At 51.8% G+C, this 23,071-nt stretch overlaps 1 protein-coding gene across 2 annotated transcripts; it reads right to left on the bottom strand.

Annotated features, from left to right (window-relative positions):
- Nucleotides 1-22,714, bottom strand: BAG3 (BAG cochaperone 3). 2 transcript variants are annotated; one of them, XM_045878970.3, is made up of 4 exons: nt 22,210-22,714; nt 6,390-6,719; nt 4,572-4,976; nt 1-1,375 (listed from the first exon to the last, which is right to left on the bottom strand). In XM_045878970.3, the coding sequence occupies exons 1-4, from the start codon at nt 22,387-22,389 to the stop codon at nt 554-556; spliced, it is 1,737 nt and encodes a 578-aa protein (XP_045734926.2). In that variant the 5' UTR covers nt 22,390-22,714; the 3' UTR covers nt 1-553. The 2 variants fall into 2 exon arrangements, with proteins under 2 accessions (XP_045734926.2, XP_045734927.2); XM_045878971.3 differs by having other exon boundaries at nt 1-1,372.
- Between the last annotated feature and the right edge of the window lie 357 nt (nt 22,715-23,071).

Here is a 23,071-nt window from a genome sequence, read left to right as displayed (position 1 = left end):
TTGACTTATAGTATTACTTTATTTTCCTTTTTCTAAAGGTAACATTAAAGTCATCCAACATACAGATATTCCTAGGGCTCCTTGCACATTTTATTCTATCTAAAGTTAGCTATTTTAGCTATGAGATGAAGAGAATCATCCCATTAAAAGGGCAACATTTCTGAAAAATGGATTCCGTATTTGTGCGATGGGAAATCAACACCCCATCGACCAGCCAAAAACCTCCTTCGGTCCAGAGCTCCATGAAGACAGCTTACAACCATGGCTGACATGTGGTTTCCAAGCACAGAAAGGGCCCCAACAACAAGCAATGGGGTTAAATTTCTGAAACAAGCAACTTCTTTATTTGTACAGAGTAAGAATACAGAAGAAAAGCATCATTCTCCTTTTAGCCCTTTAATTAGTGTTTGGCCTCCACCCAAGTTACTGTGTACGAAGCGCCTACGAATAGTAAAAACAAACTGATTTAAAGTCCCTGAAATGCATGCAACTTAAAATTCCCTACCGCACGCCGGCAGTTCCCAGGGCCCGGGTCTGCGGCGCGTGGCGGAGACTACGGGGCGGCTAGGTTCCCAGCTGTGTCTGTCGTGCTGGGGCTGCCCGGGTTTGCAGCTGCTGCTTCTTTGGCTTCTGGCTGTGGGCTTTCAGTTTGGGGATCTTCTCCGTTTCCGGCACTTTTCTTATTCTTGTCTGTTGCCATGGCACCCATCTCCATGATCTCCTGCAGTGGCCGATCGGTTTCGAGGGAGCTAGGCTGGAGTTCATAAACCTGGACTTGACCCGGGACATCTATGGCTTTTTGTTCAAGTTTTTCCAGGATGGTCTGAACCTTCCTGACACCATCTCTCCTGGCCTGACGGACGTCGGCTCGTCCTTCGGGGTCTACCGAATCCAGGGCCAGCAGCTCTTTGGTCAAATACTCTTCTATCATCAGGTACTTTTTGTCCGTCTTCTTGCCTTCAAAGTTGTCCACGGCCTGCTCCAGCCCTTGCACGTTCTGTAAGATGGCCTCTACCTTCAGCACGCCTGGGTGTTTTGGGGGCACCTCAGTTTCCCCTGGTTTGGGAGGTGTGGCTTCCGTGGGGGCAGGGCTGGGGGCTGCCCCTTCTTCAGCAGCCACATTCTTGGGGGACGAGGGGACAGCAGGAGGGGCGGGGCTGGGAGGACAAGGAACCGGAGCCGCCGGAACCTTGACTTCCACCCTCTCAGAGGTGGGTGGGGGCTTCTGGGAGACAGGTGGTGAATCTGCCTCCTTGCGGATCACCTGAATCGGGATGTGTCCAGGAAGGAGATCTGGTCCAACTGGGCCTGGCTTGCTTTCGGGTTTGTTTTCAGGTTGGGGAACAGGTGAAGATTCTTGATGAGTCATGGGCTGCTGAGAACAGGCAAGGACACAAAGATATTTTTAATAACTGGCTGAGAGTCTCAGGCAGTTGTTTGTAGCTAGTACTATGGACTATAAAGAAAACTGGGGAATGGCTTTAACAGTATAAAAGAGATTTTCGAAGCCAACCACATACTGTTACAGAATAAAAACATGCTGTTCGTGTATGGGGCCGAACCACTCATTTCCACTCATCACCCCAGACTGTGCATCTGTTACCGCTCACTGAATTTTTCTGTAGATGGTATTCTTAGGGCAACAAAAAGAAAACCAATATAGTTTTCAAAAATGAAAACTCGCTCACCAACAACCTCGCTGACTGCCAAGCTAGTTTAGCTCCAAGCAAAGTCCTGCGTGACTCAGAATTTCGGTGAGGCAGCCATGGAGGAGTAACCGCCACACGACCCTCCCTGACGCCGTGGGGACGGTCTCTGCTCTGGGAGGGAAAGTCCCACGTCCTGTTTCAGAAAAGCTGTCATCTTTTTTTTTTTTTTAATCTATGACAGCCTCGTGGTTTCTGCCCAGACTGATGTATTTTTCTGAGAATAAGCAGGATGCCCAAAATAGTTAACTCTGGGAGAATTTCGCGGGGCACATCTGTGCCAACACTCGGCTGCGTGTCTCCGCACTGACTCCTGGCTGCCCAGGATGAGGTGTTTATTTATTTATTTTTTAATTTATTTGTTTGACAGAGAGAGAGACAGCGAGAGAGGGAACACAAGCAGGGAGAGTGGGAGAGGGAAAAGCAGGCTTCCCGCTGAGCAGGGAGCCCGATGCGGGGCTCGATCCCAGGACCCCAAGATCATGACCTGAGCCGAAGGCAGTCACTTAACCAACTGAGCCACCCAGGTGCCCCTGAGGTGCTTTTTAACGTAACTCCGAGCGGTAGTTTTTAGAATGAGCTGTGCTTAAAACAAATATCTTGGCTCTCCTAGCAACTTAGTGAACCTCTCACCCCCCTTTTTATGACTGAAGTAGAGTTGACAGACGACACTCTAGTTTCAGGAGCACAACGCAGTGACTCGACGGTTGCACACGCTCCGCAGTGCTCGCCCGAGGAAGTACAGTCGCCATCTGTTCTCACGGTATTATTGACTATATTCCCTACACTGTACTTTCCATCCCCGTGATTCTGTAACTGGAAGTTTGTACCGCCTAATCCCCTTCACCTATTTTGCCCATCCCCCCCCATGTACCTCCCTGCTGGCAACCAACAGTTTGTCCTCTGCTTATATGAGTCTGCTTGGTTTTTTGTTTGCTCTTTTGTTTTTTGATTCCACATATGAGTGAAATGATATGGCATTTCTCTTTCTCCAAGTTATTTCACTTCACCTGATACCCTCTAGGTCTGTGTTGTTGCCAATGGCAAGATTTCATTTTTTTTCATGGCTGAGTAATACTCCGGCATATATGTATACCACATCTGCTTTATCCATTCATCTATCGATGGACACTTGGGCAGCTTCTGTATCTTGCCTATTGTGAATAATGTTACAATACACAGAGAGGTGCAGTTAGGATCTGGTGGCTACTTAGCCATCTGAGTGCCAACAACCCCCTTTTCCACCAGACCTCTTTTGCCAGTGCAGACGGCCTCAACTCTGGCTCTTACCACTCAGGAACCAGCCACACACCCCTCTTTGTCTTAAAACAATCTCTGGGTAAGAAAAATTACTTTAGAAACTCTTAAGAGGAGTTGCTCTACAGCTTGTAGTCTGAAAATGTCAAGGTCATGAAAGCAAAGGAAGTCCGAAGAACTGTTCCAGACGGAAGGAGACTGAAGAGAAATGATATCTAAATGTGGTGCTCAGGATCCTAGATTAGATCCTGGAACGGGGAAACCACTATCAAGGAGATTTGAAAGTGGACTGTGTATCATATAACAATGTTTTAAGGATGTTAAGTTTCCTGATTCTGATCATTGTACTGAGGTTATGAATGAGGTCTTTCTCAGGAAAATTTTTCCTGAATTATTTATGGGTAAAGGGACACAGTATCTACAATTAGATCTCCAACAAAGAAAGCACATGGACGATACATATGGAAATAAGAAATGGCAAAGCAAATACAGCAAAATGTTAACAGTGAATTTGGATGAAGGATATACTGGGTTTCTTTGTAGGATTCTTGTAACTCCTCTGTAAGGCTGAAATATTTCCAAATAAAGAAGCTAAAAAAAGAACCATAAGAGGGTGCTATCACCATTTATGGTAAGACACCCTGCATTTGTCTACGAGGGGCTTTCCTTCTAAAAATTGTGGCAGAGAACCAATTCGGCTGCTCAAGTTGGGGGGCCCAGGGCTGCTCAAGGCTCTGCTAAGCTACAAGCTACGAAAACTAATGACCTCCTCCTCCTCCAGGATGTGCCCTACGATTGCCCCGGAAGGATGAACAGATCTGTGCCTGCGACTTCACCAGGCTGGAAGGTTTCCCAGTCAGCCACCCAGCCGGCTCATCATCAGTCAGTCAGGCAATGTGGTCCTTTACCCCAAAGTAGAGAGGTGTAAGACAGGTCCCTGTCGTCCAGCTCAGAGCTGAACAGGTAAGAAGAACACTTCTGGAATGCACCGAGTAACCCATACCAAGCCATAAGGGACTGTGATGAGATGCCGTGAGGAAGAGGAGGCGGCTTCACGGAAGAGGCTAGACTGGCTGGTCCCTTGGAGGATGGAGAGAAGCTGGATTGTGATGGCATTTCAGGGAGCTGGGTCAGCAAGAGCAAAGGCACAGAGGTGGGAAGAACAGAAAGGGCTTGCAGAGTGGAGAAGGGGTATCTGTGAGAAGGCGACAAGCTGCCTCGAACACTGGAGACGAGGCTGTGGCTGGGGTGTGGAAGGGGTCTGAAGGGCCCTGAAAAACTGTGGTGGGTGCTAAGACCCGGGTCCCAGGTGTGTGAGTGACATTACACACACCGCCCAGCTATTTCCCCCCCGGGGGTGGGGTGGCGGGGGTTCCACCCCGAAGGCAGCTGTAATGACAAACGAGCAAAGCTGCAGAAAGTACTGAGCGTTCCCAGCACCTGTCCTGCATTTCTGCTGGTGACCGGCCAATGCCAGGATCTCGCTTTCCCCCAGTAACACGTGTGTGAGCTAGTTAGGACCCACGGAGGAACCAGGGCACCTGCACATTGCTCCTCAGCCCCTGGAGAGCTGCTGCGGGGGCCAGTCTGTGGACACCAACTCCGTACCTGAGGCCTGTCGACCACGGTGTGCACTCGGTGGGGCAACGGGGAGTGCCCTGGTGCGCTGCTCCTGGCTGGAGAGCCCTCCCGGCTGGATGCACCCCGGACGGGTGACCGGAATGGGGATGCTGCCGGCATGGGCCGGGGCTCCCAGTCGTCCCCCGGGGCCCGGTGGTACATCGGCTGGTAGGTCTGGTATTCGGCCTGCTGAGCTGGGTAGTGGGTCTTCTGGGCGTGGTGGAAGGAAGGCTGGGCGGCCGGCCGGGTGACATTCTGCTCGTGTATCACAGGGATGGGGATATAGCCCCGAGGGAGCTGGTGAGTGCCCAGGCTGCTCCTGCCGGAGGAGGAGGGCAGGCTGGCCGAGGAGGACGAGGACGAGCAGTCCGAAGCAGCTGGAGACTGGGATCGCTGCAAAACACAACGAGTGGAGGCGCTGAGTGACCCTCTGCCCCGCTGCCCCAACTGTGCTTCCTTTATGTGCCTGCTCAGGGTAACACGTTAGGACCGTCTACCTGTAAACCTTTCCATCTCCAAAATGTACTGCTAGGACTCGGGGCTCTAGAACCAAGAGGCTGCCATTGCAATTCTTCCCAGCTCAACAGCCTTTTTAAAGTTAATTCATTAATGAGAGCGAGAGAGAAGTGCTCAATGAGCTGCTTCTGTTGTTACCAGTGTCACCTCTTTCTCTAACCCTTTCCTTGCAATCTGCAGAGGCTGCAGCTGGGCACGGAGAGCAGCATATCCCGCGTGCCCGAGGCAGGCCAGCCCCCGGACTGCCCAGAAAATCAGCTGCGTGTTTCCCCAGTTGGCTTCAAAGGGCCCTGTTAGCTCAAATCTGCTTCAGATTTCTCTGATTAATGTGTCACTCAAAAGTGACATTCTTACAACAAAATATTACAAATTCAGGCCCTCCTCCAAGAAAGGAAAAGAACAGAGGCAAAGGAGGCAAGGCTAACTCTGGGCACAGACGCGGAGTGAGAATCAGCACTCACAACTCTGGACAATCTGCACACGGGAAAACCAGGAGGGCTTACTGCTCAGGAATCCTACTGGGGTCCGCTGGCCCTCAAATCCCAGCTAAGAACTGGATTAAGAACTCTTTAGATATTAGTGCACTGAAGCACGGACTTCAGGCTTAAATAAAACCCTGTCATCGAGCAGCTGACCTCCCGACTCTTTATTTTGGGTTTCTTTTTTTTTTTTAAGATTTTATTTATTTTTTATTTATTTATTTGAGAGAGACATACAGATAGTGATGGAGATAGCGAGAGAGAGAGAGCACAAGCGGAGAGGAGAAGGAGAAGCAGGCTCCCGCTGAGCAGGGAGCCTGACGTGGGGCTTGATCCCAGGATCCTGGGATCATGACCTGAACCGAAGGCAGATGCTTATTAACCGACTGAGCCACCCAGGCGCCCCTCTGGGTTTCCTTTTAAGCCATGGGACGCTGTATCAAAACAGCTCCAAGCGGTTAACACCTATCCATAAGTACTGAACTAAATGAAATAACACATCGCTATCCCTGTGTTTTGGTCACAGAAAGCCTGGCAGGAGTTAAGGAGCCAGATTAGGAGCCAGAAGGCCAGGCTTCCGGTCCCAGAAATGCCATACTTCCACCTTTATACATCTGGACCAAGCTGTTTACCCTTCTGAACCCCAATTCCTTAACCACAAAAATAAGCCATGACCCCTGCCTGTGGGGTCACACACCTGTGAAATGCTGGGGGACACCGTGGAGCTGTCATGCTGTCTTTGCTGGGCGACCTTTGCTGTTGCAGGCCAGGCCCAGATGCCCTGCATGTTACCCGGGCTCGCTCTCCTTACCTCAGGTCTGTGGGAGCCTGGGGGCTGGGCCCCCGCAGCTGCTGCCACCGCCTGTCCACACTGTTTATCTGGCTGGGTGGCTTCCGCCACACCCCGCAGGGGTGACTGGGACCTCTGAGGAGCCTCTGTGGCCGCCTCGGTTCGGAATCGCTGTGTTCCTGGCTGGGGACAGACAAAGGATGGGCGCGGCTGCCGGCCCTCGGCGCCTTCGTGGAGGACAGGAATGGCAATGTAGCCTGGTCGGAGCTGGGGGTACACGGCGTGGCCTTCCCGAGGAGGCAGCAGCCTGGGGCCCTCCTGGGAAGGGCCATTTGCAGAGGACGGTGCTTCCTACGACACAAAAAGGAGAAAGAGTCTGGTTAGGAACTGGGAAGAAAACACCCCAAAGAAGCAAAAACATGGGGCTAAGTGCCACCTTCCGGAGTGATTCTGGGCACCTCCCCCACCTCCGGCATCAGCCAAGCTGGCCGAGCACAGAGGGTGAGGCGGCTCACAGGCACCCTCTGCGTCTGCCGGAGAGCCCATCCCCTGCAAGGCCGCTGTATGGCCAGAAGTTTACGAGTTAGGGGCATCGAGAGAAAGCAGGTGAGCCACGGTATCCGCTGAGCACAGAGAGGTCCCAATTTCCCAAACTGGTCAGGCAGGTTTCTTTTATGGGTGACAACCAGCAGCAGTATGTAGGAGAGCCACTGACTGTCCCCCAAATCAGAGACCCAGATCAGAAGGTGCGAGGATGAGTCAAGTCCAACTCACTAAATCATGGCCAGCTTCCCCGCTTCCTCAAAGGTCCTAGCGTTTCTTAAGGACACAGGGTTGTGCTGGACCCAGACACAGGACACCGCTTGGACGCCCTCGCGGACAGGCGGCGGTGGGGCGAGGCTGCCCACCCGGGGACACGTTCGGAACAAGGTGCAAGAGAGGGAGATCAGAAGGCACACAGGGGCAGCACAGCAGGAGAACAAACTTCTGCTGGCCCGCTGACGGCGGCAAAGGCTGCTCTGGCGAGGAGTGGCTGGGGCCCCTCTCCTGTCCTCTCATGAAGTTGTCCCTGCAGCCGCCTGGCTATTTCGGGACCCTTGAGGAGGCCAAGTTCCAGATGTACCACAGAGAAAGATCTTGTTTCAGACAACAAGGCCAGTCAGTCACTCACGGGGCAAAGTCACTTCTCACCACGGGCTGTGCAACCAAAGTCAGGGACCCCCAAGGCTTCCAGTCTTGACTATCCCCTGAGGCCACCTCGAGGGTCCTTTACAGAGGAGGATGCTATGGAACTGTGCCACTTACACACATCTGGCTAGGTCACCGATGAAGAAGGAGAACGATCCTTCCTTCAGGAGGCATCTCTCCGAACTGCAAACAAATGCCAAAGACTGAGACTCTAGGAGCTTGCGGGGTGTACTTCTCACTGCCGCAAAACCAGTCACAAGTAAGCAAAGCTCCTTTGCATTGAGTGATCGACCATTATAACTGTGCCTTGTTTCTGTGTCGGGATGCAACAGCCAGCGGTGGTGGTGGACCCTGCAATTTAGCTCTTTCAGACCCCGTCAACTGCTTCCCTCCTGCTAAGCCCCTGCCCCGGGGCCTCCCGCCCAGGGGAGAGGCAAGGGTGTCGCTGTGTCCTTGGGGACACCAGCAGACAGGCACTCTCAGATTAGAATCCCCACGTGCTCGGGGTGGCGGCATTATTTTAGCCTGCTTAGCTCTCAGGTCACCCAAGAGCAGGCCGTGGGTTCCTGCCGTGAGGGGCACCAGAAGGTACTGAGGACACCCAGCGCTATGTGGTGCCGACTCCTAATCCGCCATCTCGGCATGTGAGCCCCTCGCCGGGGCACCCCTCCTTCCAGCCTGAAGCAGGGGCCCCGACAAGTCCTGGGTCTCTTCTCTGCTGCCTGCCTGGGGGCTCACCGTTCCCTCCCAGCCACGAACAAAAGCCTCAGCTATCCGCACAATCCTCGGGCAGGGCAGCTCGGAAGCCCTCATCCACTGACTACCGCCTGGTGACCATCTAGCTACTCTGACGCTGGGCACTGCGGGCTTACCAGACCAGCAAGGCACGATCCCTGCCGACTAGGGGCTTACAAGACAGTTTGAGACAGCAGGAAACACACAGGAAGCAAACCCCCCCTGGAAAGCATGGGAGGCTCTGCAAATGGGGGAAATGCATGGGCTCTTCTAGCTAGGATGGGGCTGTCCTAGATAGGATGTCAGTTGATTCTGACCTCTATTAGTAACAGTTCTGTGATCTGAGATAATTCTCTTAAACTGTGAGCTTTAATTCCCTTATCCAGAAAATGGAGCTAGCAACACCCATCTCGCAGGACGGCTGGGAGGTTTTATGAGAGCACATGCAAGAAGGATGCCCAGAAGGCAGCAAGCCATGTGAATTCCCTCCCCCAAAAGGCGCACAATCATGCTGCGCAGACCTCAAAGTGTCAGAGGAATCAAATCTGAAAGACAAAGCTAACTGAAAGAAGATTCAGAGTAGGGGCTGCCCCGCAGGAAATGAGAGTCACTGGGAGGGTGTTGAACCTTCTGAGAGTTGAACTTTCTGTGAGGATGGAAATGTTCTTTTTCTGCATGGCAGTCAACAGGTAGATACCTACGTACAAACCTATCAAAGCATACACTTCCCTGGAACCTCCCCACTGCCCAGCCCCTGCTGCATTCCGCCCACACTATCCGATTTTAACAGGTGAGGCCTGCCAACCCCACCACCCCCCGCAAAGCCGGCTGTTAGCTGTGCCTCCAACTCAGCCCCTTCCAGGGCCTGGAAACCTTAGATGGACCTGGCTGAGGCTTGGCTCCTCCTGGGGGAAGCCCCTGGATCCAGAAGGCACGGCAGCTGCCTGCCAAGAGCTGCGTATTTTATACATCTCAACTGAATAGATTTTGTAGGACGACAAGAGAAAAGGGAAGACAAGGGCTGGAGGGCAGGAAGGAGGGAGGGAGGAAGACACTTCCTCCTGCCCAGAGGAGGTGACAGCAGGGACTGACTCCTGGAGCCAATACGCCACCTGGATCTGGGAAGACGTTACATCTGGGTGTCTGGGTCTGGTCTTGGTCGTGTGGTTGCTGGAAAAAAGCTGTGGTCACTGGAGGTGGGGTGGGGCGTCTGAGCAGCAGAGGGGAGGGGGACAGCATGCGAAGGTAAGGGCCGAGCTGAAGAAGGTAAGGCCGGAGGCCCGGAGGCCCGAGATCCACTATCCTCAGGGCTGCTGTCGAGAGATGCCTCAGCAAGACAGGAGGAACCGAAAGGAGAAACCAGGCCACGTCAGGAAACGTGGGGAGGAGTCCGGGGTGAGAGGAAGGAAGGAAGGGCAAAGCAGGGGCTGAGGGCGCGGAAAGGAAGGGTGACCCAGGGAGGCAAGCAGGAGGAGGAAGAACGGAAAGGCCTCCGTGGCTGGCAGGACAGCAGGAGTGAGGGTAAAGGGCCACTACCGAGACCCGAGTTCTGAGCCTGGGGTTGACAGAGAGATGGTGCTGCCCGCTGGGGGAATAAGGGCGGCCTGGAGGCCCTGACGTTCGGCCCTCTGGGTTCTGTGTGAGTTGACCCATTTATGCCTTTTGATTAAAAAACCCCATGTCTCTTCATGAGTCTCACATCTAGAAGAATGCTCCCATTCCAGTCTCATCAGGGTTTTGTTTAGAAAAACACTGCTGGGGTAAGTAGAAAAACCACACCAGCTTTACAGAGTAGAAGACTAAGCACTTGTACAGGAATGAATAATTTAAACCAGCAGCGAAGCTCCCACCTAGACGAAGACCCGTAACAGGAACGAACGTGGACGCCTCCCCGCTTCTGCCAAGTCTACTCTGCTAGAGTCCCGTCAGTAGCAGATGCTTCGGTGTTTACTAACTAAAGAGCACCACCTCAAAAGTTAAATTGCCCTTTCTGTCTTCCACAGTGCTTTACATCACAATCTAATTTAAAAAAGACATTTTTTAAAATGAGAAAAGTGGGTGGCTCAGTCGGTGAAGCGTCCAACTCTTGATCTCAGCTCAGGTCTTGATCTCAGGACCATGAGTTCAAGCCCCTTGCTGGGCTCTAAGCTGGGCGTGAAACCTACTTTAAAAAAATAAATAAAATGAAAAAAGTAAAAGAGAGAAATGTTATAGTTTATGCTTCTTGTGGAATATGAGGAGAACATGCCTCCTCAGTCCCCTAAGAAGTTCCAGCACATCTAGAAAGAGCCTATTGGTTAGGCCAGCATCCTTGATACAGGACCCATGACTTGCTCCCTTCTGACCTCAGTGGGGACCAGGGACTGACCCCTTGGGGTAGCGCTTCTGGGGAGGGAGGAGCGAGCTGCTACCACGTGACCAGGCAGGCCACAGCAGGTCCTCCCCTCCTCACCAGGGCCTGCCCCGCAGCTGCTTAAGGAGGAATGACAGCACTCCAGGAATTATTTTCCAGCGCAGCTCAGCTCATCATCTTTATCTCTGGGCAAAGACATCAGGAATCCATATATACGAGATCCGATGAGGAAATAAGGCTTTGCTTATCTTACTACATGCATTTATAAAAGGAACTGGTTCATTCTTCTCCCTTGCTTTGCACTGCAGTAAAATCTGTGGAGGCGCATCTCAGGGCACTCCACAACTCCACGAGATGGCCAAACAGCAGAGAAAAATTACCCCAGATGAGCCAAGATCTGCCCTATTAAGGACAAGGTATTATTAGAGAAGCCTGGGGTCAGACTCTGAGCTTGGGTGAGCCCGTGGACTTACGCAAGTCTTGTTTGCTTAAGAGCACTCTTAAGAGCACCAGAGATTTGCTGCTGGTTTTTAATAATAATGTGGGCACTAAGGGGGCAGCTAGGAGATGTGGAAAGAGACAGCACTCGGTCCTAATCCTGGATTTGCCCCTAAATATGTGTGTTATGTAAGCAGCTCACATCCCCTCTCTGGACCTTACTCTCCTCAGCTGTAAAGGGAAGGCGAGGCCCAGAGACTCTATGAAGCAGTGTTCTCAGACTCTAGGTGGCATCGGGAGCACCCAGAAAATGCTTAAAAATGTAGACCCTAAGTCCAACCCCAAGGCAGTGTGATTCGGTAGGTATGTGGTGAAGCCTAGACCAGGACTGCACTGAAAAACACTGACCCACGTGAGGTTCCTTCCTGCTCTGGCGTTCTTCATGGTGCTTATTCCAAGGTCCCCTCTAGCTCTAAACATCTACGTAAAGCTCAAAAACAAGGAAAAGTTGACGTCACAGAAATCTAAAAATGACCACTCTTAACTGTGTTCAGTTAAATCAGAATGGCAGTCACTGGGATTTAAGGTGTCCCAATGTTAAGAGGTGGCCACTGACCCCCGGAAGGACTCCTTGTGCCTCCTTTTTTTTTTTTTGGTTAAACACTTATTTATTTCAGTGACAGAGAGAGCAAAGGGGGGAGGGGCAGAGGAAGAGGGAGAGAGAGAGAATCTCAAGCAGACTCCCCACTGAGCGCAGAATCAGACATGGGGCTTGATCTCACGATCCTGAGATCACACCTGAGCCGAAACCAAGAATCGGGTGCTTAACCGACTGCGCCACCCTGGCATCCCAGGGCTCTTTGTGCCTTAAAAGCAGGGTAAGAACACAGCTCTTGGGTACCTACCAGGCATACGCCAACCACTGTGCTGGACATTGCACTTTCACAGCCTCCGCGGCTTTGAGGACAGCTGGGGAGCAGGGTTTGCCTTGACCTATCCACGATCGGTTCCCAGTTCACTGAGTGGCCTCTGAACCCTGAAAACAGCCCCCGTCAACCCCCAACCTCAACTCCATGGCACATCACTCTCCAAAGTGTTCTCAGCACCTACAAGTCCTAGCTCCCACCACTGCGGTCTGAACAAAGGTACGAGTAACAAAGGTTAACTTTCAGGGCAGCCCTGGGCTCCCTGATAGGACACAGATCCAGTAACTGGGTTTTGAGGCCAGAAGCCTTCACAACGGTCAGGTGTTGACTTGTACTAATAACACTTCAAAGTTTCTAAAACAAAGAAAAAAAGATGGAGTTTGAAAACAGGAACCCTGAACTCCCCATATATCTAGGGCCTGGATCAAAATTAAGTAGCTTGGCTCACTTCTAGCAGGTAGGAAACAAAATAAAAACTTCCTTCTAAAGCACAAATAGTTGAGCTTCAACATCCTTCCAAGCCTTCTGTTTGGTACTCTCAGGCCATCGAAATGAATGAAGTATTATTGCCAATTTGATATACCCTTCAGCCAAAGTCAAAATTCCTCCAGTTTCTACCGCATTGTGATAAAGGGTCTCTCCCTCCGCCCAAGTTTGGGCATATGATGGACATCAGGTAAATTCTGAATAGCAAGCGAAATCCACCTCCACAGAAGTCCGTGTGCGGTGCTCCTGGTAAGACAAGAGTCTGTGCTGACCATAATTTCTGGACACAGGCCAGTGACAGGGGGCCACCGAGACCCTGGGATCTCTGGGATCACCGAGACAGGTGTCCTGATGTGTTCCTACCAGAGAAAACTTTCTATAGAATGAAACTTAACACCTCTTCTCTTTGCAGCTTTGTCCAAACAAGCAGGAATGAACCAGTGTAAGCCCCGGGCTTCAAGCTGTCACCCTGAGCTCCAGTCCCAGCCTGCTGCTCACCAGCTCTTTGCCCTTGGACAGGACTCCCGGCTGCCAAGACTCAGTTTCTCCAGCTGTAAAAATCCCCCCCCCCCCCGCCCAGGGATTTTTGCAAAATTTAAGTGAAATAAGGCGTAAGAAAGGCTATGTAAGCTGAGCCTGCTCCAAGCCCTACACAATCACGTTCCTTCATTCCACAAATGATTATTGACAGACCCCTGCTTTTCTGAGCAACACCTGGTTGAGCCCATAGTGTACAATGCCTAAAACCTCAGTGGTCTCACCAGTCGGCAACAAACCTGTTCGAGTTAGAAGCCCCTTTATCCGAGAGTCTTAAGGACACTAATTAGCAAGGATGCCATTTTCTCTGCTGGGAACTGTACCTAATGCTTTACAATCGGGAAGCAAACACGGCCCAACATTCTAGGGGCCGAGCCCTAAACCTCTGTCCCCCTCCAAGAAGCCCCAGCCCAGCCACTCTGAAAGGACCTGCCCTGTGGACCAATCCACACTCAACTTGCACTGACTGTGGCTCCTTGCACTCCTGCCCGAGACCTAATGAGAAAACCCAGGCCAGGCTGGGGCAGGAGGATGTGTCTGGGAGCAGAACCTGCCCTGGCGTCTCACCAACAACCTCAGCGTGTCCCCCAGCAGGCTGTGCGGGTACCTTTCATGCCAGGCACGACGGGCCACAGCTGGTGTTTTGGCATCAACCTCCAGCATCCCCGTTTCCCCCACCCCCTGGAACCCTCCTCAACACGGGCAGTTACCAGGCTGAGAACCCCGGTCACCCAATGCCCAGCTCCTGAACTCATGGCTTCAGGGAAATGAAAACCCTAGCCAGTTCCTCTTCAGAAAAAAGGAGTAGGGGGGCGCCTGGGTGGCTCAGTTGGTTAAGCGACTGCCTTCGGCTCAGGTCATGATCCTGGAGTCCCGGGATCGAGTCCCGCATCGGGCTCCCTGCTCGGCAGGGAGTCTGCTTCTCCCTCTGACCCTCCTCCCTCTCATGCTCTCTGTATCTCATTCTCTCTGTCTCAAATAAATAAATAAAATCTTTTAAAAAAAAAAGAAAAAGAAAAAAGGAGTAGGGACACCTGCTCTAAGGATCTGAAATCACGAATCACAGATGGAAAAATACCTGAAATTTCCATATTGGGAAACAAACTGTCTGAAGTTACATAAAGAGACTCCCTCATGGTTCATTGCATGGGTTTCTCAAGGACTGGTCTCATACGAAGGTGGAACACTGACCAGTCACTTGACTCTACCATCTGCTAGACACCCAACTATGCAAGTGTTTGCTGGTATCAGGGCGCAGGGACTCACTAGATATGCATTTTGTATAAAATCACCCCCCCCAAATCCCCAATTCACCAACTGCCACTAAGGCAAGGGCCCCTTTAACCAAGGGTAGCTGCTTTGAGGGGAATTCCTGGGGATTCTCCTCCCCACCCTAAGCAGCTGCTCAAAGCATTCCTCCAACAACCAAACTCCCCCAGGAGGGTGGTGGCAATTAGCAAACCCCCCTCTCCTTCCACCTGCAGTGACATTTCCACCCCTTAGAGCTGGGTCTAGAACAGCTGTGCAAATGGCCAGCCCCTAGTTAACATGACTCAGTTTCCCCACAACATGGACTGGGTACCTCGCTCCTGCCTGGCAACTGTCCTGGGGTCTGTACAGAGATGTGGAGGGAGACACTCCCCTAAAGGAGTCAAGGTTGAGGGTTAACACACCACCCCATGCAGCAGAGGCCAGGAAACACAATGTGTCCTGGCCTATCTTGGCTGGGGGGTCAGGGATGAATCAGGGATGAAGCTGGTTGAGGCTATGGGCTGCAGGTTTGGTTGAGGCTCCAGAAGGCCCAACAGCCTTCATCTGACCCCCCCCCCCCGCTGTGTCCCCGAGTTATGTGGGGCATGAGAACCCCGGGGAAGGGTGCCGAGGGCATCCAGACACTAGTCGAAAGACAGCCAGCTAAGGTAGTACAAGGGGTAAGAGGCTTTTCTTCTGAGAAAAAAAGACTTGAGGTCTACCTGGGAGCCATGTCCAGACAGATGCGTCTGCCATGTGGTGAATCCCCTCCTACTTCTTAGTGGAGGCTGTGACGTTTCCATGGATTGAACACATGTTGTCTAGTCGGGCCCTGACTCATCACTTTCCATGCACTATCCCCCCGATCCTCGCAATCCTGCTGGACAGGTAAGGTGGTGTTCCCATTTTATAGAAGGGGAGACTGAGGTTCAGAGAGGATGAGTGATTTATCTGAGATCACCAGAACCCAGGTTTGTCTGACATCAAGGCCAGGGATGTGTTAACCCTTTCACTATTCCTGCCATACCTATACAATCTGTAATAATAATTGTGGCTAATGTCTTCAAACCCTTCATCTTCCCAAGATAAAACGCAGCAGGGGAGAAAGTATTTAGTTTTGCCTGGTCGAGCTGGGCTGAGGCTCAAGACCTGGAACATTCAGTTCAAGTGTGCTCTGGGCCAGGGACGCAGTGCTTCGTGCTGAGTCACTGCCTGGCAGAGGCAGGGCAGGCGGGAGTGCGGAGTGCCGGCACTCTGCTCAATTCTGAGTCACCACAGCCCCATGCGCCCAGCATGGGGCCTCTGGAGGGAGAAAACCCAGCTCTATCCGGGCACCTAGTCCCCGCCTGACACTCAGGGTCTGTTGGATGAATTTGGAAGATTCAGAAAGTGATGTGGCTGCCTTGTCTTCTGCATCCATGTATTCTTTCCTAGCCTCCTGCTGTTTGGACTTAACTATTCACTCATCCATCCAGTGCCCAAGAAGAATCTTTAAAATGACGGGAGGGAAAAATCTACAACTGGACCTTCATGAACACTGAGGACGTGATTTCAAAATAGGAAATGGCTGTTTTCCAACAGGATGCTGGGGAATTTTCAGTGGCAAGTCTCACCTCAGTCACTGGGGACACTGCTCTGTGCTCGGAGCTCTGGGGCAGCCACTCTGTTTACGGGCTCTTGACATAGGCAGTGAGCAATCTGAATTCTGGGCTTTTCTGAACGGACAGTGAATAATAAGCCTCGCTGTGCACTGTCTGGTCTTACTGCCAGCCACATGGAGAAAAAAGAGAGAGAGAGGTCCTTTGACAGCGCGGAGGCTGCTCTCTGTGCAGCTGGGCATTAGCGGCGCCTGGCTGCCGGGAGCTCCCAGCCTTTCCAGCTCATCTGCTCCAAGATGCTGTGTCGCCGGTGGGGACAAAAAAAGAACTTCTCCAGGCTCATACGGATGAACTTAGGGAATCAATACTGAAGTTCTTTGTGGAGAAAAGGCCAGTTAGAAATGCAGTAAAAAGGAACCTGTCCCCGGGGGACCTTGGGGAGCCCAGGACAACACTTCAGTGCTTAGGAACTAACAGAAGGCATCCAGCAACTTCCACTAACTCTAAGCGTGAGCCTGCACTTCAATAAAGGTGGCTTTCCTTTTACCAGCCTGTCCACTCCGGAGCCCAGGCCAGGTTTTACCCTTCTCCACACAGAATCATTTACTGAGACAGGAGTCTGAACTTAAGACCCTGAAAGATGATAGCCAGCCCACTGCCCCCTGGAACTCTCAGCCCATGGGGACATGGGCAAAGCAGAGAAGTGCCACCTTTTTTTTTTTTTTTTTAAGATTTTATTTGACAGAGAGAGAGAGAGAGACAGCGAGAGAGGGAACACAAGCAGGGGGAGTGGGAGAGGGAGAAGCTGGCCGCTGAGCAGGGAGCCCGATGCGGCTGGATCCCAGAACCTGGGATCATGACCTGAGCCAAAGGCAGACGCTTAATGACGGAGCCACCCAGGCGCCCCGAAGTGCTGCCTTTTGGAAGAAAGATTCCAATCAAAGTAATGTGGAGTCTGGAGCAGGGATAGCCTGCTTCCAACTGGAGAGGGGTACATGTCAGAAATGCTGCACGGAGAATGGCATGGAAGGAGACAGACCTGTCCTCCATATGACACTGAACACCATGACTTGCAGAAAGCAGGCGCTCAGTAAATTTCAGATGGAATGAATGAATGAATGAAGACTTGGGCCCATCTCCTAAGTTCAGACCCAGGCTCAGGAAAGGAGTGGTCTGTAATCAACTGGGGCTGTGCCTGGGGAGCTCTGAGCATAAAGGAGTTCTGAGAAGCAGCCAGGCTTCCTGGGGGTGAGGCTATCTGTCACCCCTCCAGACACTCCTCCCCCCCCCACCACCAGGTGAGGGTAAAACCTCTGGCCACAACAGTCCTTCCGCAGTGTCACAGCTGACAGGCCTCAGATGCATCTAATAGTTTCCATCTTAGAGAGTTGTTTTGAGGACTTAAAGCAATAAGGTTTGTAAAGCACCCAACCAGCATTTGGCATATACATATGCGTATGCATGTATGTGTGTGTATATATAGAGAGAGAGAGAAACAAAAAGATATAAGGTTCATTCTATCCTAAAGAAATTCTCTCTCATGAAGCTTTTGCAAGCTGCCTGGCTTCTAAGGCCCCTGAAGAAATCTTCACAGAAATATGTGAAGACTTAATAACACGAGACATCTCACACAGTCCCACAGTGCCAAGCAAGCAGTGAGGATCAAGGTCCATATTTGCAAAGGATGGGATTTGGGGTTTAGCTTCAAAAGTCCAGCTGTGAGTCTGAGATTGGAGGCAGAAGAGGAGCCCAAGTCAAAACTCGATCAGCCAGCAATGGGGAGCTGGGAGGGGCTCGAGAATTCCACAATCAGGCGGATAGAGGTTTATTCAGTGTTCATCAGCACCAATGGGTCCTCAGAGGTTCCTAATAAGCAAGGCCTTTGTCTTCTGCTCCCAGTTTTCCTGTGTAAGATGTCTTAAATATTTAAGAGCAACATTAAAGCAGCAAAAATGGGAATGAGGAAGAGCAGGTTTGGATTATGCATGGTCTCCTATTTTTGACAATAAACACCAGACCATTTAAAAAGGTCAAGAGGAACTAATAAACATGCAGGGTGCCTTATACAAGGGAACTGTGTGTCATTCCAGAAATGGGGACAGGAGGACATGTCTGATCAAGTCTCATGCTCACGGGTGGTCTGAGGCTTTTCAACTCACAACCAGCCCCGAGAGCATCAAACAGCTAAGCCCTCCTTGGCCCTGGCTAACGTCAAATGCCGACACAGCTCCTGGGTACCAGCTTTACCCTCGTAAAGGGCAAGTCTACTCTACAAAACAGGGGACGAATTATGTTCAGTTCTTGCATAAGCCAAACACAGCCTGTTCTTTGGAGGGTAAAATGAAGGTCTTGGATGAGCTGGACATCTAAGGCATCTGGCCATGCTCTTCATCCTCCCCCCCAACAAATCTCTGTTCAAAGGAATTTGCTTCCCCATCATGCAACTTGCTAGAAAATACAAAGGAGAGAATGGCCACTCATTTCCTGATTGTGCTCTGATTCTGCTAAGAGGCCCAAGAGCTTGCAATCGATCTGCAAAGAGCAGAATGATCTCATCTTTAAGAAAATTCAGGAGGCTGGAGCAGAAAATAAATGGGTCTCTACTTCAATCGTAACTCAAAACATTTCCAGTTTCCTCTGAAAGGATGTTTCTCCATCTCTCTCCCAGGGCCCAAGTGTAATCTGTCAGATTATTATGGTGAGCTTCTGCTGGGAGGGCAAAGCAGGAAGGAAACGCTCTGGCTCACTTCTTTCTGGGATACGGGAGGGTCTTGGCAGTGCCCTAAGTCTGACTCAGGGCACTGCCACCCCCAAATTCACACTGGCACAAGCGAGGCACCAGGGGAGTTTCACCAAGAAGGACAATGGGGCCTCCAGCAAAGGCTTTGCAGCTTAGATGCTAAGCAGGCACAGCTTGAGCCATTCCAGGGCCTACTTGCAGGAAGGCGGACACTGAACTGCAGCTCCCCTCCCCCTACAAAATGGGATCACCGGCCACCAGTGGCTCCCAAATGCCAATCTGGCAAAATCAGGATCATCAGGGAAACTTCTCGGACGTCTAGATGTCTGGGCCCTACCCTGAGAAATTTGGATTCAACACTGGGGCAGGGCGGGGGGGGCAGGTAGGAGGGGATGACGCAGCTGACGATCTGTGTTCTTTAAAAGGCTACCCAGGAGACTGCTGGCCTTGGGGATCTGCGCTGGTGACCTCTAAGATCTGCAAAGCTAGAACAGCCCTGCTCGTGAAGGGAGAAGGGTCTCCCTCTGGTCCCAGGAAGCTTTGCGAGACAGCAACACAGCACCTGGTCTTTTGTTTAGTCAGGGCAGGACCGGGAGGAGTGGCTGCACATCCTCAGACTCCAAAGTGAGCGCCAACCTCTCTGCCAGGGAAGGGGCCTGGACCAGAATGAACTTGCCAGGAGATTAGTGGCAAGCCCACGTGCGCAGAAAATCGACATCCAGGAAGCCTGCAGGTGGGGAGGTCCAGTTGCTTGGAGAGGAGCTGGATAAAGCCCAAAGTCTTAGCCTGTAGTCACCCGGCCTCTTCAACGGAAGGGCAAGACACTTGCTCTCACTTGCCCCCTCTGTAAAACTGGGGACAGAGAGTCACTCTACCTATCTCAGGGCATTGTGGGAGGACCAACTCGGAAACGACAGAACACAAGACTCAATGAAACACAAAGTTCTAGTCACTTCCCTTCCTTGAAAGCCATTCCTTTACCAACAAGGTTAGACTGAAAACACCCAGAGGCGGTCTTCCCCCCAAAAAAGGGCTTCCTCTGTTTCTTCATGCTTAACAAATGGCTCTTTATTGATGGATCGCATCACCTCTTGAAGATAAGGATGTTCAGAAGGTCCTTTTAGCTCAGCTCCTCCAAAATTGCCCTCTGTTTCACGCCATGGCCCTTTCTCGTTACGCATTAAGGAGCCAATGTCTAATATAAAACAATATTAAAGGATTTTCCGTTCTATTTAGTCTGGAGGAAGATGTCATTCATGGAAGTGAAACTGAATGAGTCACCCAGATGTTCTGTGTATCTCAAAACACAGGCATGAAAGCCGTGAAGCCCAAAGAGCCAATGAATGGAATGTTTATTCTCCCCTTAAATTCTGGTGCCATGCTGACAATCTCCAGTAGTTAATCTGGTAAAGAGAACTCATTTCTTGAGTTACCATATCCAGTCCTCACCATCCAAGTAATCACAGCACAGAGGTCAGCCACACAGTACTTGGTGGCCAATTGGTGGCCGGGGGGACACAAAGACAACCAAGTATTCCAGCCTGCATGCAGGCTTCACAAAAATTCTAGACACTTCTACCACCTTCTGAGCAGATACCCTGCCTCTTATCAGGACCTTCTGGTGTAGTTCTCTTTGCTATTAGTACCAGCTGAGTGACCCTTGGAAACACATTTGACCTGTCTGGGTTTCTTTCTCAGTAAAAGGAAGAGGTTGAGCTAAAAGAGCTTCGTGGGCCTTTCAACTTCAAAATTCTGACTTAATTTTCAAATCCACTTTTCTGGCATCAGACGTCTGATTTAGTGGCTGTTTTCTCTATTTGTTGAGAATAACAATAACTCAACCTGTTTTTTTCCTCTTTAAAAAGGCTTATGAAACCACAGCCTAGCCAATCCACTGGATGGGTACACAAAGATCTCAACTTGCTGGGTGAGTCTTATTCTAAAAACAAAGGGTTGGCAATCTGGGTTTACGCTCACTTACAGTGGCTATGTTCAAACTTGACCTTCAGTCACAACAAAGGGTGCCAGCAGATTCCGACAGTCCCTGTCTCTATAGGAAGGAGGCCTCGAAATGATAGTTTTACACCACGCCAAAGATCTACATCCATGCAGACTGCAGTAACAGGACTGGTTTGAAATGTGCTTCAGTTTCACCCAATTATGGGCTGAACAGACACAAACAAGTATATATAATTATGCCCATCCCGGCTAATTACATACTCTTGTACTAATTTTCAGATAAAAATATACAATTAATTTCTTATAAATGTAAGTTGCTGAATGTTCAATGTCTCAGTGTTGGGCACCAGGTTTTCATTAATATTTTTAATTTAAAAAATGCATAGAAATGAAAGTGGATGATAAAAATATTTCTTCTAAAGTAATGATTTATGAAGCATTTTTAATTTTGTGAATTTTTAAATCTTCAAAACAACTGACCAGCTCTTTATGGCTTTTTTTTTTTTTAATTTTGCCCAGACAGCATAACATGCCCCTTTCTTTAAGTGTATTTCTCTTTTGCCAAGTTTTTATTTTGAAATAGTTCAAATTTATAGAAAATTGGAAGTGTAGCACACTCAGTTGTAATCTTTTAAGTTAACAGACTGATTCCAAATTTCTATTTCCAAACTTTCATGCTCTTAAGGGTTAAAGAGCATATATCTTTGCGTATACATAAATGAGGCGTACTTCTGCTGCATTCCCAAAAGTACTTCTGTATTAGTTATTTGTGTATTAGAAACAAATCCTAGGTATTTTAATACCATAACAAGGGAATGTATGCCATTAAAAAAAAACAAAAACAAACTATTCTCTTTCAAGCCAGTGTGAGGCAATGCCTTAAGGCAATGGTCAAGCACGAGACAGTCTCACATCTTTAGTTTAGAAATTGCCTGGGAGAAGAACATCTTGTTTTCAACGAACCACACTAGAATATATTCTTACTGAAAACCGTTTCAAACAATAACACAATTTTAATTGCAGATACAAAAAGGGGGAGAAGTGTATTTACATCAGTCCCCTGAGTCACTGTGCCTGAGACAGTAAAGTCAAGGTGCCCCTCGACCAAGTTGAGGAACTTCAGCAGGCAAAATTCCTTCTAGACCACCCCCAAGTTGCGAGTGGCCCCCTACGGCGTCCGCCCGAGCGCGGACGGCGGTGAAACCGGGACTTCAGCCCCGGCGGGCGGCCGCAAAGGCCGCGGCGGGGCCTAGCCCGGGCCTCCGGAGCTGACCAGGCCGGCCGCCCCTCCGGAGCCCCGGCCAGCCCCAGCCACCCGGCCCTCGGCCCTCGGGGGGGATGGGCCGGGGGGACGGGCCGGGGGGACGGCACCTGGCGCCACCGCGCGGGTCGCGCTTCCCGGGCCAACCCCCAGGAACCAAACGCGGCCCGGGGAGGACAGTGCCCCCCCCCGGGGCCTCCCCCTCGCCCCGACGCCGGCCAAGGACGGACCGGAGCGGGGGCTCGTCGGGGCGCAGCGGGCGGACCCCGGCAGGTGCGCCCGGGTCCCCGCAGCCCCGCCCGCTGCAGCCGCCCCTGCCGCTCGCCGTCGAGGGGGCCGCCGGCCGGGGCGCGGCGCAGGCTGGCTCACCTTGGGGCCCTCGGGGGGCACGCGCGGGTCGTTCCACGTCGTGGTGCGGCTGTTGTGGTCCACGAAGAAGGGCCAGCCGGTCTGCGGATCAATCTTGATCTCCCAGCCGAGGGGCAGGGGGTCGCCGGCGCCGTTGCCGGACGCCATCTGCACCACGGGCGAGTGGGTGGCAGCGCTCATGCTGGGTCGGGGTCGGCCCGGAGGGGCGGCCGCCGGGGTGCCGGGTCGCGGGGTGCCGGGTCGCGGGGTGCCGGGCCTCCAGGCGCCGAGTCGCTCGCTGGCCGCGGCCGGATCGAGAGCCGTGCGCGCCGCCGACGTGTCCGGGAAACCGGCGCCGGGCACCTTTATGAATTAAAGGAGGGGGTGACGTGGCCGGAGAGGGGTGGAAGTGTCTGGAAATAGCCTCCTTGCTGCCAACGGGGAAGGAGATAAAGGGAGGTAGCAACTGGCCGGCTAGAAACTTCTGGTCCCCTCCAGAGAAGTTGGCGGCGAGCGCGTTGGATGCGGAGCTCCGCCCTGAGTCATCGGCTATAAGCGGGGCGGGGCGGGGCGGGGGCGGGGCCTCGGCCGCCCGCCCCTCCCCCACCGCGCCTCCTCAGTCGCCCCGCAGCGCCGGCGGGTGTTCCCGGGCCGAGGCTGGCCGGCGGGGCGGGCAGCCTCCGGGGCGTCGTCGGTGTGCGCTGGGCCGGTTTCGGTTTTCAGACGCCCTGCGTCTGCTTGGAGCCGAGTGGGTGTTCCCTGGCCTGGGACCCGGCGCGCGGGGTGCCTGCTACAGCTCCTTCCTATAAAAACAAAGTCATCGTGAGCCTTTAAAGTCGTGGGTTTTTAAACTAGAGTCTCGCCCTCCCCCCCCCCCCCTTTG

The sequence above is a fragment of the Mirounga angustirostris genome, unplaced genomic scaffold (assembly GCF_029215605.1).
Source record: "Mirounga angustirostris isolate CCGP_5_RB_7025 unplaced genomic scaffold, mMirAng1.0.hap1 SCAF_6, whole genome shotgun sequence".
NCBI lineage: Eukaryota > Metazoa > Chordata > Mammalia > Carnivora > Phocidae > Mirounga > Mirounga angustirostris.
The sequence above is the reverse complement of the archived record's forward strand: the minus strand, read 5'-3'. Positions and strand labels throughout refer to the sequence as shown.